At 41.7% G+C, this 15584-nt stretch overlaps 1 protein-coding gene across 6 annotated transcripts; it reads left to right on the top strand.

Annotated features, from left to right (window-relative positions):
* Positions 1–273: 273 nt before the first annotated feature.
* On the top strand, positions 274–14702 carry aifm1 (apoptosis inducing factor mitochondrion associated 1). 6 transcript variants are annotated; one of them, XM_066661294.1, is made up of 19 exons: positions 274–450; positions 1302–1432; positions 2295–2418; positions 2704–2727; positions 5162–5587; positions 5737–5796; positions 6426–6586; positions 7134–7264; positions 8273–8363; positions 8511–8595; positions 9285–9361; positions 9778–9886; positions 10319–10426; positions 10623–10711; positions 11299–11439; positions 12427–12569; positions 12873–12997; positions 13151–13341; positions 13763–14702. In XM_066661294.1, exons 1-19 carry the CDS (start codon positions 360–362, stop codon positions 13832–13834), a joined length of 2379 nt encoding a protein of 792 aa, XP_066517391.1. In that variant the 5' UTR covers positions 274–359; the 3' UTR covers positions 13835–14702. The 6 variants fall into 6 exon arrangements, with proteins under 6 accessions (XP_066517391.1, XP_066517390.1, XP_066517394.1 ...); XM_066661293.1 differs by having other exon boundaries at positions 5734–5796; XM_066661295.1 differs by lacking the exon at positions 274–450 and adding an exon at positions 564–696 and having other exon boundaries at positions 5734–5796.
* The last annotated feature ends 882 nt before the right edge of the window (positions 14703–15584 follow it).

The raw sequence follows: 15584 nt of genomic DNA, 5'->3' as shown, positions 1-15584 counted from the left end.
AAATATTTATCTTATATTCTACTGGGAATGAGTTAATTTTAATAATCAGTTCGAAAATGAAAAACTGTAAAGTTACATTTGACCTCTAATACGTATGAGGTAAAGCGCGCTGTGGAAACCAATGCGAGGCTTAGGGAGGCTTCCATTTACCAATGGGCTACGAGAGTTTGTGATAGACGGATAAATTAACCAATAAGTTAGCCCAGCGTCAGCAAATCAGCCAATGGGTGCCGGCTGGGGGCTGGGCCTAGAGCGGATATCAGAAGGTGGTGCAGTAGTGTAGTGACCGTAAGGAGAAGGACTTAAGGCGGCGTGTTTCAGTCTTGTTCCCTTTCTCCCCGTTTCTCTGGTTTTTCAACATGTTTAAGTGTAAAGCAGCGCTTAATAAACTCGCTCCTCTCGCCAGGGCCTCCTCTACATTGTACCGACAAAGCGGGAAAAGAGCAGCAGGCAAGTGCCCCTTAAAACACAGCTTTGGAATCTTAATTCATTCATTCCACCTTAAATACTGCAGCAGGTAACGTTACATCCAGCCTCAGGTGGGAGCTAGTGACTGGACATGGCGCTTTAGTGTTTTAATTGATCCACTTATTCACAACACACAAGACTACAGTATTTTGGACCATCTGTTGCTCTGCATACTTTGTTAACCACATTTCACCCTGTTCTTTAAGGGTCAGGACCTCCACAGAGCAGGTATGATTTGGGTGGTGGATCATTCTCAGCGCTGCAGTGACACTGACGTGGTGGTGGTGTGTTACTGTGTGTTGCGCTGGTATGAGTGGACCAGACACAGTAGTGCTGCTGGAGTTTTAAAAACCTTTGTCCACTCAATGACCACTCTGTTACAACCTCCTATTTCGTTGGTCCACCTTGTGGATGAAAAGTCAGGGACAGTAGCTAATCTGTTGCTGCACAGTGTGTGTTGTTCATTCTCTAGTCCTTAATCAGTGTACACAAGACATTGTCGGCTGAATGCACATAGAAGTACCAACACAGACACAGAAAATATGCACCGCGATCTTCACAGACAGTGACCAGTCAAGGATGTGGTGAGGCTTGAAACTGTTGTTCCACAGTGCCACCTGGCCAATGTGTGTGACAAAAAGCAATCAATTTGATTCGTGTTTAGTGGCTGTAGGGACTGGACTGTAAGAATTTTCAGTTAATCAAACAGTAGCTCAGTGCTGCCCTCTGAAGGTGTAATTGCACCTGTTGTAATAATTTTGTGGTTATTACAAAGACACATGATGTGAGAGTGTGTTTTAATAGATTGATTGATTGATTGATTGATTTTGCAGTGTTGAGACATGTGAATAGGCCACTGTTAGTTCCACAGTCCCACATGTCATCTGGGCCAACTGGAGGAGGTGGGGAAAACACAATTTACTTCGTTCTGGTTGGAGCTGCGTGTCTAGGAGGCGGAGTCTATGTGAGTATAAGATCCTACTTTACTCTTTGTGGACACCCGAAAGTCAATGGCTGAGGCTACAGTATATATTTAAAGGCTAAGCACCACTTAATGGACCTCCATGAACATTTCACATTATTTTAGTTACTGACATATATAAGTATGAATTAAAATGAAAATAGCTGCTTAATGTGCTTTAAAACTGACAATGTTATTAAATTGACGGAAAAACCCGAGCTCGCTATGGAAATTCTTGAACGCAACCGTGACGTCACTGGTGGACAACAGCTGAACAACGCAGCGGTAAAACACCGTTATGAGCTACAGATAACAGAGTGAGTGGATGGTCCTTTCGAAAGTGCCCATTTAAAGTTGACAAATTTAGTCCATTTTCTGGATATTGTGGGATCTTTGGGCCATTTGTGCACAGATGTCCCACTGTACATTGAATTATTGCAGCCAAAAGCAACACACCCTTTCGTCATTTTGCATTAAATTAAGTGCAACTTCTAGAGTTGTTGTCCACCATCTACGTCACAGGCAAGACGCCTATTAGAGTTTCCGAACACCGTTGGTGGGGGGGACCAACAGTCTTTTAAACCTTATTCCTTGAATTAGTAAGAAATAACATGTTTTCTGACTATCAATAAACACAAAGCTAGGAACTCAAATTCCACTGGATTTATTTGTTTGACACTTTCATATAACTGGTGCTTAGCCTTTAAGTGAATTATAGAGAGCCTGGAAACAGCAATTTCATGTAAGTGGAAAAAATACTTAAATAACACACAGCTGATTGAATACCAGTTTATTTTCACACATTTTGTTAAGTCAACTAATTTAGCTCTTTCATGTTCGGCTTTGTGTTTCATTTATTTTTAAGGCTTACCGCACTATCTCGGGAGATAAAGTGAGGTACGAGGACCGGATCACAGAGCTCGCCAGCAGATCCACAAAACCATCAATACAGTCACTCACTCCTGCAGAGAAACCTACACAGAGCACAGGTAACCCCCAGTGTTCATATCTATATGTATATAAAACTCCTCCAACCACAATCAGACCTGGTCATGGCAAATTCTCAAATATTTTAAGCCCAAATTAAGTCTATATGATTAGAGAATTATTAAGGAAAGTTTCTGTTGGACTTGACTTTAAATTTGATCCAGTTTATCCAGGTCAGACAATGCTAAACTGATCCTAGATTTAAAATGCAGTGATATCAGCATGTATAGAAAATTCTTTAGATTTGCATAATGTAATTCTGTGCTATTTTTGTGTTCACACAACAGAAGCAGTGTCAGAAACAGCAAAAGGTGAGGAGTTTTTTGTAATTTGCCGCTATACAGGCTTTCCATGTTAGTCCTGAATTAACCCGCATGAATACAGGTACTGCTCAGAGAGAGCTCATACAGCTCTAGGTCAGCTGTGACTTAGAATTCTCTTGTCCTGTTCTGATTGTACAGTTATTTTCCGGTCCCACAGCATATGTTATGCTTTAATAACTGCTTGATTGATACTTGTTAAAGAAAAATGTTGCTATTTAAAGGGGACTTAAGAAAAACTCGCTTGTACAGTACATATTGACATTAAGTTTTGATTCTGGAGCCCACTAACACTCACAATGTGAAACAAGACGCCCTAGTCAGTTTTCTGTGATCTGCCTAAGTCAGAAAACATGGGATAAAACGAGCCGTTCTGACATCAAGTGGAGAGATTTTAGAATTGCCCTGCCCCCTCTGTCCAATCCCAATGCTGGACCGGCATTTATGTGAGAGCAAAAAAACGAGGTTAAACGCAGCAAAACAGACAGAATGAGTGCAGAAATATAAGAGCACTGAGTAAAAACAGAGAAAACAAGAAAGGAGAAGAAAGAGAACAGAGCAAAAACAGAGCAAAAAGAGCTTCTTCTCCTCAGTCCTCCCTATTGTACGCTTGGGTTGGGGTGTACAGATTTCATTATCATTTAAAGGAACATATACTGAAGGTGGCTGAATGATTAGATGGGGAGAACGCTGCTGTAGGACTTGTGGAGTCTTGACCAAAGCGGGTCACAGATGTTTCACCCAGAACTGTGTTCCATAGTGGAGAAAAGGGAGGGTATGTACCCTTTAAAACATCAATCAGGAATAGCAGAAACAACCCAGAGGACGGTCAGAGAGGATTAACTGAGAACACGAAGTGTGAATATGTGTTCTGTAGATACATTGCTGTGTTGCTGGGTGTTTATCATGACACACAGCAGCTGATGTTAGAAATCTGTTGTGGTTGCAGTATAAATCAATGGGCTGCCAGTGATTCCTGATTGGTCGTTTAATCAATACTGAAATCTAAATCTATATCCCGAACTGTAACACAATTACTCCAGATCCCGAACCAATAATGGTTTCTCAATTCAGGGCATAATAATCAATAATAATCCATAAATGAGGTATTTGAGACTTGGCCTGGGTCCCTCTCCACTGAATCTGTGCCTCCACCAAACACACCACGTTCATGAACCTCTGTTAGCAGCTTTTCTGTGCATGCATCAAAGGGCACTGTGTGTTGCATGTAGATGTCTTTTTTCCTCTATTCACGTTTTGACCTTTGTGTTTCTGGCCAGTGTGGTTCACCATCAACATCAACTTTTGTGCAGTGTCATTTTCTGTGATCTCTTCTATATTAACCTTTTTTATAGTGTATATATATGTTTGTCATTGTAAAGTATTATTGTTGTCTGCTATGTATTCATTGACGTACCTCACCTAACAGTAGCAGTGCCACCCTTTCCTTAATTATCATTTGAGAAATGTTCAAATGTAAAACGCATCTTGGAATGGGTCAGATCTCACTGTAAAGGTTGGTTTTTCGGAAATTTCCTTACTGTCCTTCGACTATCCTGGGTTCTCCTTGCCTTGTCATATGAAGTTTCTCCTCCTGTCACACAAAATCTTTCACAGTCACTCTTTTATTCTGATGAAAGTTTGTGAGTAACACCACACACAAATGTCCTCCTCCTCCCTAATTTCCCTCGTCTCTCACTAACCACCGAATGTCGTCTGGAAAATGTACATATTTTGGCGTCAAGTTTTTGGGACTTGCCTGGTCTGTTTTTAATTTGATTGTTCTTTTTATTACAAGCTTGTTTTAAGCCTCCTCATTTGTTTAATTTGTTTAAGCTCACATTTGTTTTTCATGTGGAAGTTTCTAATGTGTCCCAACTTCAGAACCTACACAAGCTGCAAAACAACCTGTTGAATTTACACTTGCTGAGAGTGGTAAGGAAAAAGGAAATGGTGGACAACACTTTTCCAGAAAGAGAATATTCCTTTTATTGTAGTCACCTGGAAGAATCAAAAGGTTGTTGTCTCTGCACCTGAAGAAGCTCTTGTTGACCATGAGGATAGTTTAACCCAGTGGACATGATAAAGATGATGATGCTATAAGTCAACAGCAATTACTTGTCTCTGAATAATTTTAACCAAATCCTCCATGTAGATGAACCCAGACAGCGCCTGTCCAGCTGAATGTGGTAAAGTGTTGGAAACACCTCTTAGAGATGCCTTTTTCTGTTCTGTTTCTTTGGTCTTGTTTTGGATGATGGCCTTCATACAAGCTAACAACATGCACCAGTCCTTCAAGCATCTGGTGAACAGCACATTTTGAGAGTGATGAGCATTTAATAAAGCTTAAGAGAAGTGGTGTTTTGATGATGATCTCCATTATACCTGTTGGCTGTTCTTCTGTATGATCCATGTGTGGCATTAGAGCCTGTTGACGAAGCTGATCCTCCAATCGCGGAACCCATCCAAGAGGCTCTTCCAGATTCGGTGCTTGAACCTGTCCAAGAAGATGTTGTGGAAGAAGTTACACCAACTGAACCTGAAGCAGTTACAGAAGCACCTGCCATTGAAGAAGTACTGGAAACTCCTGTATCTCAAGCAGTCCTAGAAGGTCCCACTCTTGAAGCAGTCCCACAAGATCCTGCACCGAATGTAGCTTTAGAAGCTCCAGCTCTTGAAGCAGCTCCAGAAGAGCCTGCACTTGAAGCTGTCCCAGAGCCAATCCTGGAAGCACCTACACCTGAATCAGAGCCAGTTCCTGAAGCTCCTGTACCTGAAGTTGTCCCAGAAGCAGTTTCTGAAAAGGAACCTCTTGTTGCAGAAGCACTTGTAGCTGAAGCTGTATCTGCTGGTAAGCCTGAAGCATCTGCATGAAGACCCAACGATGTGTGTAGATAATTGTAGACCAAATGCAGGACCTCCTTTTGTAAATTCATTTTTCTACCTGAATTGTGGTTAATCATTTCCCTCTGCTTTTATATTGGGGATAAATATCAGCAGAGCCGCCTCCTGCAGCCACGGCAGAAAGTGTGTCTGAGCCTCCACCAGTTACTGAACGTGGTAAGAGTCCAGTTTCAACTGGATGGGAAAAGATTAGATTTTTACACATACCGATAAAGCTACCGCTAATGCTTCACCACACACATTGTCTTTTCAACTTGTTTTTCTTGGATACTTGAATATTTTTGGGCACATTTTACTGAGCGGGTTTGTGTGGTTAAGTTGGGTTTGGGGTGTGTGATCTTCACAGGGTTAGACTTGTAAATTTATATTATTTCATTTTTCTCGTACGGAGATGGTCGTTTTCTCAGGTTTTGCATCTTCCCTTTCCTTTGCTCCAGCCTGCTAAACTGATCTTATTTAAATTTGTTCCCCTTGTTTGGACTGTTAACACTAAAGCTAAGAGGTCATACCTGGTTTGTGTGTTTTTTGTCTTTTTAATTTGACATTGAAAAATGTGTGATAATTGTAAAGATAACCGTTAATGCTATGAACTCACACATGGGATTACAAGGACTCTTCCCAAACTCCAGTTTTCCTGAAAGGACCCCCTTCTATTTCCCCCCTCCATCATATGAACCTTTCTGTTGCAGATATGGCTGGGCTTGATGTTTCAGACAGTAAAGTCTGCCTTATATAAAGTCTCCTGACCAAAAGTCTAAAATTGTTTTTCTTTGACTTTATTGTAGCTGCTGAAGCTGAACCTTCCCCTGCCCCTACAGCTGCCCCCGCAGAGCCCTCACCTGCCCTCCCAGAGTTCCCTGGACATGCTCCCTACCTCCTGATTGGTGGAGGCACAGCGTCCTTTGCAGCAGCTAGGTCCATTCGAGCCCGTGACCCTGGAGCCAGGGTGAGACATTGTGTTACAAAAGGACTGTGTTTGTCTCTTGCCTGTGTTTTGGGTTCTTAACCAGCGCTATGTAAAATATTTTTTTATATTATTATTATTTATATTTTTTTTATAGCCTAATTGCCTTAAATCTAAATGCCTCAGAATAGAGCCCTGAGGAACACTGCTGGATCTCTCTGCATTTTTGGGCCTTATGCTTATTTTAGGCCAATATATATTAATCTTTAGACAAAACATTAAACTAACTTTGATACAGTGCTCATTATCCAGTTTTATTAGCTTTACAATTACAGAAAGTAGCACCAGACACTTCTGTGTCTGATACACACTAGTACAAGCACAACTCATTCTAACTAATGATACATACTCTGCGGGGCTGCTAAACATTGAACAGGTTGAAAGGGGCTAAACGATACGCAGAGTATCAAATGGACTACAGTCCACTTGTGAAGACGAAGAATATGGAATCTAAGTGATCATTAATATTAATATTATGACTGATAACTGTGTGTGTCTGTAAGTGATTAGGGTCTTGTTTTATTCTCAGGTGCTGATTGTGACAGAAGAAGATGACCTGCCATATATGAGGCCTCCTCTCTCCAAAGAGCTTTGGTTCTCTGATGATCCCATTGTCATAGAAACGCTGCACTTCAAACAGTGGAATGGAAAGGAGAGGAGGTGTGTTCATGGGACACGAAAACACAAGTTTATCAATTGAAATATGTTTCATATTGTTATAAACTGTGCAATAATTATATTGTGTTTGAAATTGGAATTGTCAAATCCAAAGAGCTTTGTGGGACATGTCTAGGTTTGACCACTCTTTATTTTTAAGCCCCCTTTTTGGAACAGCCCTGTTCAGAACAGCCACTTTCAGCACCTGTTCCTCTAAATGATAATGAGCTGCATGCACAGCAGTGAGGCGAGAAGAGCAGAAGCTCTGGTTTTTAGCTGTTTTTCACTCTGTTCTCCTTCTTCTCCATTCTCTTTTTCTCCATTTGTACTCAGTGCTGTTATTTCTCCATGCTTGCTGTGTCTGTTTTGCTGTGTTTAAACTTATCTTGTGCTCTCACATAAAAGTGGGATGGGAGATTCAAAAGGGGAGTGGGGCTGTTCTAAACTGAACTGAAGTGAATTTTTTTTCCATGTGCTCTTCATGTCCTCATACTGCTCTTTATAATTTTGAAAGGTTTCTTTTCAAAGTGTCAGGAAAGAACCAGATCAGCATTAGTTTTTCTTACAGTTTCTTCTCAGCTCTGTTGAAGGGGAGTTTCTGCAGTTGTCACATTGATTTAGACATCCTCCTTGTTTGGCTGTAGTTTACTTTAAGCTAATACAGCTGTAAAATGCTTGGAGGGATACAGTGCTATGAGCTGACTAATCCAGTCATGGAATTAAGGTCAGTGTGACAAAGTCTAGCAGGACAAGCCGGCAGTGTCCAGCTTTCTACATTACAAAATAATGATGTTTAAACTTTAATTCATTTCCCGGGCACGTGTAAAAGTCTCTAAATAATTACTCCATAATGCATTTGCCTTGTATACACCATGCACATGTATGTGAATCCTTACATACAGAGGGGCACGTGCCATGTTCTGTCATAATCTTCCCTGAGATGTGAGCTCTGCGTGTTATGAATGTTGAGGAGGTTTTTAAGTAGGTACTTTTCTCGGTTGTGTTTTTCAGTATTTATTTCCAGCCCCCCTCATTCTACGTGAGCCCTGCTGAGCTGGAGTCAGTGGAGAACGGAGGTGTGGCAGTGCTGACCGGGAAGAAGGTGAAAAATGCCAACCTCAGCACTTTCTCAATTTACTGCCTCTGTTTCCTCAGGACAGGACCTGACACTTCTGATAAAGTCTGAAAAATATTAAACTCAGCAAAGAGCTGTGTGGGAATGTGATTTGTGTGTGTGTGTTTTCTCTAGGTGGTGCATATGGATGTCCGGGGTAATAAGGTTAAACTGAACGATGGTGCTGAAATCTCATATGACAAGTGCCTCATTGCCACAGGTGAAAAGAAAAGCTCTCACGCATAAATACACACACACACACAGAATAGTACATTGTTAGCCTGTTTTGACCATGAATTCTTGTTCTTGAACCGGATTTGTTTAGAATTCATAAACCTTGGTGCTATTGAGCGAACTGGCTCTCGTTTGGCTTTTTCATCAACAGAGGGTGTTGCAGGTTTCCTCATTTCCACCGGTGCTGTGGCTGAAGTGTCCCAGTTTTCTGGGTCTGTGTTCCTTTCAGCCATTCAATTTACGCTGTGTGAAAGGAAAAATGGGAAACAGCATATGAACCATTATCAATTTTCTGTTTTGAAGACAATTTCAAATAAATTGCTGGGGCTGTCTTCATGATTTAAGGCATGTTCAATTTTACTGTTGGCCTTTTGTCCAGCACAGCATCGAGGACAATAAAAACATGTTGGAAATGACCCCGTCCAGCTCAACTGTGTGATTATTATTGCTTTTCCTTGAGCTTCTTTAGCTTGAAACATCCATAGATGTTGTCATGGTTTTTGCTGAAGGATCTACTCTTATTTGCTTCCAGAGATTGTTTATGTTTGTGTAAATGTGCTGAACTGTTCAAAACTAGACATGCAATCTGGAACGAATATAGGACCATGTTTGTGGAAAAGGGCTGTGTGTACTCAGTTCCCTAGATTTGAATAAATGTTAACGTGTGTGTGACAGGTGGCATTCCCAGAAATCTGCAGGTCATTGAGAGGGCAGGTGAGGAGGTAACAAACAGGACAACACTTTTTAGAAAGGTATGTAAGACAGACAGACACACACATGCACAAAAAAAACACAGTGAAAGTATACCTTGATCTTTTGACAGTAGAACCATAGATAAAATTATAGGTTCATATAGGCTTTTATCTTTAAATATTTTGTGTGTGTGCATGCCACTAGAAGGCACTGTCTCTCATATTTTGTGCCATCTGTATGCGTCCTTATGAGCTCTGGCAGTGTTTCATTTATTACATTAATTTTTCCCTTTTACTAATGCATTAAAGCATGAAACTTCAACCCAGCTCACAATTCTTGTTATTTTCCTCATTTGTTTCCTGTCTGAACATGATTTTTCTGGTTTTGAGCTCAGCTGCTGGCAGTGTGTGGTGGTGTTGTTGTTGTTATTATTTTAAAAATATTTAGTTTTCATCCTGGTTTTTTTTTTCCCCAGATTGAGGATTTCAAAGCTCTGGAGAAAGTGTCACGTGAGCTCAAGTCCATCACCATCATCGGAGGAGGCTTTCTGGGCAGTGAACTGGCCTGTGCCTTGGGCAGGAGATGTGAGTCCAAACACCATCACTGAGCTGTCAGTCAAGCAGCCAGAATCGGGTCAACACACCCGGATCACTGCTAACAAAAAAGTTTAAAAAAGGAAATCAACAAGAGGGAAATTAATCACAGTGGGTGTCCCTCATCAAAGCAGTAAGGGGGGGGCTAAAATGCTTGTTTAGAGCTTCTTTAAAGTGTGTCAGCTTCCAGAAGTCAGAGACAGTTTAAAGAATTTGTTGGAGGGGAATTCCACACAAAACTTTAGCTTGTGTTATTTATCATCCTCAGCCAAACCTTTTAGTTTTATTAATTAGTGTTTGTTTGCTAAAATACCCAACTTGCATTGCACAAGGATAGCATGTATTGGGAATCCCTGTCTCAAACAGAATCATAAAGAAAATGGCTGGATCTCTTTGTGTTTCTTTCCTGTCCTCTTTTTGCAGCTGCTGAGCTGGGCCTGGAGGTTGTCCAGATGTTTCCAGAGAAAGGAAATATGGGGAAAGTTCTACCAGAATACCTAAGCAACTGGACCACACAGAAAGTCAAGAAAGGTAACAAATTCACAGCGTGTAACTCAGGGACACTGCGTATGTCAGTGCAATCTGGTGTTTGGTTTAACTCTCCTGAATATGTTTATGTGCTGTTTTGGCCGGTAGCGTGTTTGACCAAAGTTAGTGATAAAGTGGTGCCAGTACATTTTTTAAATTTTAAATTCAAACTGACCTTCCTCTCTTTTGACCTGTGCAGAGGGAGTGACGGTGCTCACGGAGTCTGTGGTGAAAAAAGTAAGCTTTAATGACGGAAGAGTGGAGATTAAGCTGAAGGACGGCAGAGTGGTGAGTGTGCAAACATTTTTATTTTTCATTTCTAATATATGCCAAAATATTTATTATATAATATTCTTAATAACTAGATTGTTGCTAATAGTTTATTGCTCTGTAATGTAATTGTATTATTGTGCTATTATACTATCATTGTATCAGTGGCATAAAATGATCTTATATTGACAGTTATATCATTTATCACAATTATTTCTGGGACCAAGTATCAAACCAAAAATGGCTACTGTGACAGGTCCTGCTTAGTATTTTATAATGAAATATTCAAATAAGGCACATGTAATTTGGAATAAAGGATTAATTGGGTATTGTATTTATTTGAAATGCTTGGTTAAAATCAACCATTGTGGCATATCAGACATTGGCAAATGGCCAAATCTAAGCTGAGAAGTACATGGGAATAATAAGGTGTACACTGTGAAGTTGTGTCAGGATCAGCTACAGGTACAGATAGTGTCCTGTGCTGCACTCTCAGCAGAAAAAAAATGACTGCCAGGAATATAAATTGCTGTAATTTGCCTGGATTCTGTGCATCTGTGAATAGTGTCTTTATCCCCTCTGTTTTTGTCCCTTTCTTACTGTAGGTGAAGACTGACCACATCGTGGCAGCAGTGGGTCTGGAGCCCAGTGTGGAGTTGGCTAAATCAGCCGGGCTGGAAGTCGACTCTGATTTCGGAGGATTTAGGGTCAATGCCGAGTTGCAGGCGCGCTCCAACATCTGGGTGGTGAGTGTGACTCTCAGCCTTTTCACACCAATTTTCACATTCCTCATTTTCTCACTGAGCTCGTGGTCAGCGTTGAGTGTTTTCCTGCTAAAATACACCAGCTAGAAACAAAGCAATTAATCCAATTTATCTCAATAGGGCCGTTGCAGTGAAAGAATTTCCTGTGCGGTGGATCTGGAGTCCACTAACACACACACTATGAAACACCCAGTCTGTTTTCTTTGTGCGGACTAAGTCAGAAAGCATGGAATAAAATGAGCAGTTCAGGCCGGGGTGAACTGAGAGCGGCTCATTATTATTTAAAGGAACAGACGCTGGAAGTGCCCTTTCTGAATAGCGTTGTTTAGACAGGGGGAGAATGTTGCTGTGGGGATTGTGAGATTTTGACCAAAGCTGAACACAGACATCTGATTAAGAACCAGAACTTAGTTCCACTGTGGAGAAGGAGGAGAATATTTCCTCTTAATTAGATTTGTTCATCAATTTGAGTCTTCTAATGGGGCGGCACGGTGGGGCAGCAGGTAGTGACACAGCTCCAGGGACCTGGAAGTTGTGGGTTCGAGTCCTGCTCCGGGTGGGTGTTTGGTGTGTTCTCCTTGTGTCCGTGTGGGTTTCCTCCGGCTGCTCAGGTTTCTTCCCACAGTCCTAAAACACAAGGTGATAGGTGGATTGCAGACTCAAAAATGTCCATTGGTGTGAGTGTGTCCTCCTTTGAGGGGTAGGCTCTTGACACACCATTGAATGAATGTCTTCTAATGTTTGGATCATGTTTAATGATTCTTACATCATGAATTGGGCAGCCCAGCTGTTTTCACAGTCAAAAATACTTAAATATATCTAAAATATTAATGTAGTTGTACTACACATGGAACATTTGATGTGAAATCTTGATTAACTGTAAATTATAGCAAATAATATGCTATGTATTGTGACCCCCTGTATTTGACTGTATGTGTATGTTTGGGGTGTTGGGGTGGGTGGGTGTAGGCAGGAGATGCAGCGTGTTTCTACGACATAAAGCTGGGCCGGAGGCGAGTGGAGCATCATGATCATGCGGTGGTCAGTGGGAGACTGGCTGGAGAAAACATGACCGGGGCCAGAAAACCCTACTGGCACCAGTCCATGTTCTGGTATGCACGCACACACACACACACACACACATTGTAATTTTGAGGTGGTTGTAGTGATGTGCAGACTTCAGTGTGCGTGATGGCAGGCAAATGAGCTCACACACCCCAGGAGCACCCCCCTGGCCCAGCATGAGCTTGCCTTGTCGCTCCACAGAAACATTTCAAATGTGGAAACAAAGTCCAAACCATAGCGCTGTTTCTGCGAATGTTTGTTGCAGGGCTGCAGTTCCCTTGGGGTTCATTTTAATAAATAAACTGAATTATTTTTATATATTGTGGGTTTTTTATTTTGTGTTTTTGTAGGAGTGATCTAGGTCCTGATGTGGGATATGAGGCCATTGGTATAGTGGACAGTAGCCTCCCGACTGTAGGAGTGTTCGCCAAAGCTACTCCCAAGGACACACCCAAAGCGGCCACAGAGCAATCAGGTACACACACGCTCAAAGTATAAAGATACACACTTTTTCAGGTTTCCCTCTTCGTTCCCCTCACATTTTTTGTATCTAGATTTTATATCAACTCTGTCACTTACCTTTAACACACACACCTTCTCATACTGATTTACCACTGTGTGTTGTGAGGTACGGGAATCCGGTCGGAGAGCGAGACAGAGGCAGTGGCCGGGGCAGTTGCCGTGGGGACAGCATCACCTCCTCCTCCCACACAGCAAAAGGAGGATTATGGAAAAGGGGTGATTTTCTACCTAAGGGATAAAGTGGTGGTGGGCATTGTGCTGTGGAACGTCTTTAACAGAATGCCCATCGCTAGGAAGGTAAACACACACGCGCACTAAATTGACTTAAGTTTAAAAGTAAAGCATTATATGAACCTCAGCTATGTTTTGTGCTCACTATAGCTCATGATTGTGGGGGGGGGGGTACTTAAACCATTCTTGTTTTTGGTTTTAAGTCATGACAATGTAAATATACAGTGTGGGGCGTTTGAATACTGTTCATTTAAAAGTGGATTGTCCAAGTAAGTAAAATATTATCATAGATGCACATTACTGCACTGGACTACATTACCCAACTGCACTGTCCATCTTCATTTCTACATAGTTTAACCTTTTAGTCTATTACATTTACAGACATCTATCTATTCATCCATCCATTCATTTATTCTCCTCTTTTAATTAGTCAGTGTTGTTAAGATCTGTATAAATTCACATCTGGTTTCTTTGCACTCATTTATAGATCATTAAAGATGGAGAGGAACATTCTGATCTGAACGAGGTGGCCAAGCTGTTCAACATCCACGAAGACTAAAACAAACACTAACACACACACACACACACACACACATTCTGTTTTACTCATACACACACACAGCCGCTGGCTGGTTCCAACCAACCTGCCGTCCCTCCACTTTGGCCTTGAGCTGTGGTTCTGCTTCCAGGCCTGAAGGGGGGCACTGCAGCCACAATGTGCTCAGACTCATCCATTCAGTTGTTCACTGTGTGCCGAGGGAAGACGTCTCTTTCTGTCAATTGTATGGAAACATTCTATACATGTTTTCTATGGAGGTCAGTAAATGTACATTGAAATGCGAACTGTGAACGCTTTAAACCTTCCTGAAGCTGCACTCTCCTCCAACCCTCCCTTACTCCACTTTCCCTATATCTTCCCTCCATCCTCTCTCTGTCCTCCCTTCATCCTCCTTAAACTGTAGTGCAGTCATACAACCCCAATCAGGAGCGGTTTCCTAAGGTGGATCACCACCCTGGAACCAGCTCAGAGTTTAATCACATGCTAATGTTTCCTGTTTGAATGTGGTGCTATTTTTAAAGCTCCACTTGAAGATCCACTCAGGGCTGATTCCCGTTGTTCTGATTCTGATTGGGGCCATTGACCATTTACGGACTTTGAAAAAAGAAAAAGTAAAAGCTGCACCGACTCCTCCCTCGTCCAACTGGACCCTGCTTTGTCCTTCTGATTTCAGGATCGATAGCTGAGAAAATGTTGATTTCAAATAAATTATTTTTAAATGTGTACAAAGGCTTTGTGAAACATACATTGGTTTTATTACTTGGTGCAGGGGCTGTGTGTGAGGCTATCAACAGTTGATTCAAAGCTACTTCAGTTTATCACAAATAACTATAAACGAGACAATAAAAACAATGTTTAGACCTTGAGGTGGCTGGGGCTAACGTTATGTTTTGCTAACAGAGTTTTGTCAAAGTATATATACTGAACAAATATATAAATGCAACACTTTTTCTTTTTTTTCGCTCCCAGTTTTTATGAGCTGACCTCAAAGATCTAAGACTTTTCTATGGCCACAATAAAAGGCCACTTTAAAATATGCAGTTTTATTTTTACTGTTTTGGGGGGGTCACGGGCAGAAAATCAGTCAGTATCTGGTGTGACCACTGTTTGCCTCATGCAGTACAACACATTTCCTTCGCCTAGAGTTCATCAGGTTGTTGCTTGGGCTTGTGGAATGTTGGTCCAAATGGCTGTGCGAAGTTGCAGGATATTACCAGGGACTGGAACACGCTGTCGTATATGCCAACCCAGAGCCTCCAAAACATGCCCTCAACGTCTGGGAGTATGCTGGCCCTGCAAGAGGTAGTATGTTTTCAGCTTTCAGGAATTGTGTACAGATCCTTGCAGCATGGGGCCATGCATTATCATGCTGCAACATGGAGTGATGGTCGTGGATGAATTGCACAAAAATTGGCCTCAGTATCTCGTCACTATCTCTGTGCATGCAAAATGCTATCAATAAAATGCACCTGTGTTAATTGTCCATAACATAATCCCACCACCACCATTGGCCACTCGATTCACAACGTTTACATCAGCAAACCACTCGCCTACACATCCCCATACACACAGTCTGCCATCTGCCCTGTACAGTGAACACTGGGATTCGTCCATGTAGAGGACACCTCTCCAACATGCTATACGATTGTGGGCATTTGCCCACTCAAGTCGATTAAGATGACAAACTGCAGTCAGATGGAAATACTGCTGAGGACGACAAGCAAAGCGATTGTAGGTGAAGATGCTGGAT

Source organism: Hoplias malabaricus, chromosome 2 (assembly GCF_029633855.1).
Source record: "Hoplias malabaricus isolate fHopMal1 chromosome 2, fHopMal1.hap1, whole genome shotgun sequence".
NCBI classification, from domain to species: Eukaryota; Metazoa; Chordata; class Actinopteri; order Characiformes; family Erythrinidae; genus Hoplias; species Hoplias malabaricus.
Note: the sequence above shows the minus strand (reverse complement) of the source record. Positions and strands in the feature narration are given on the sequence as shown.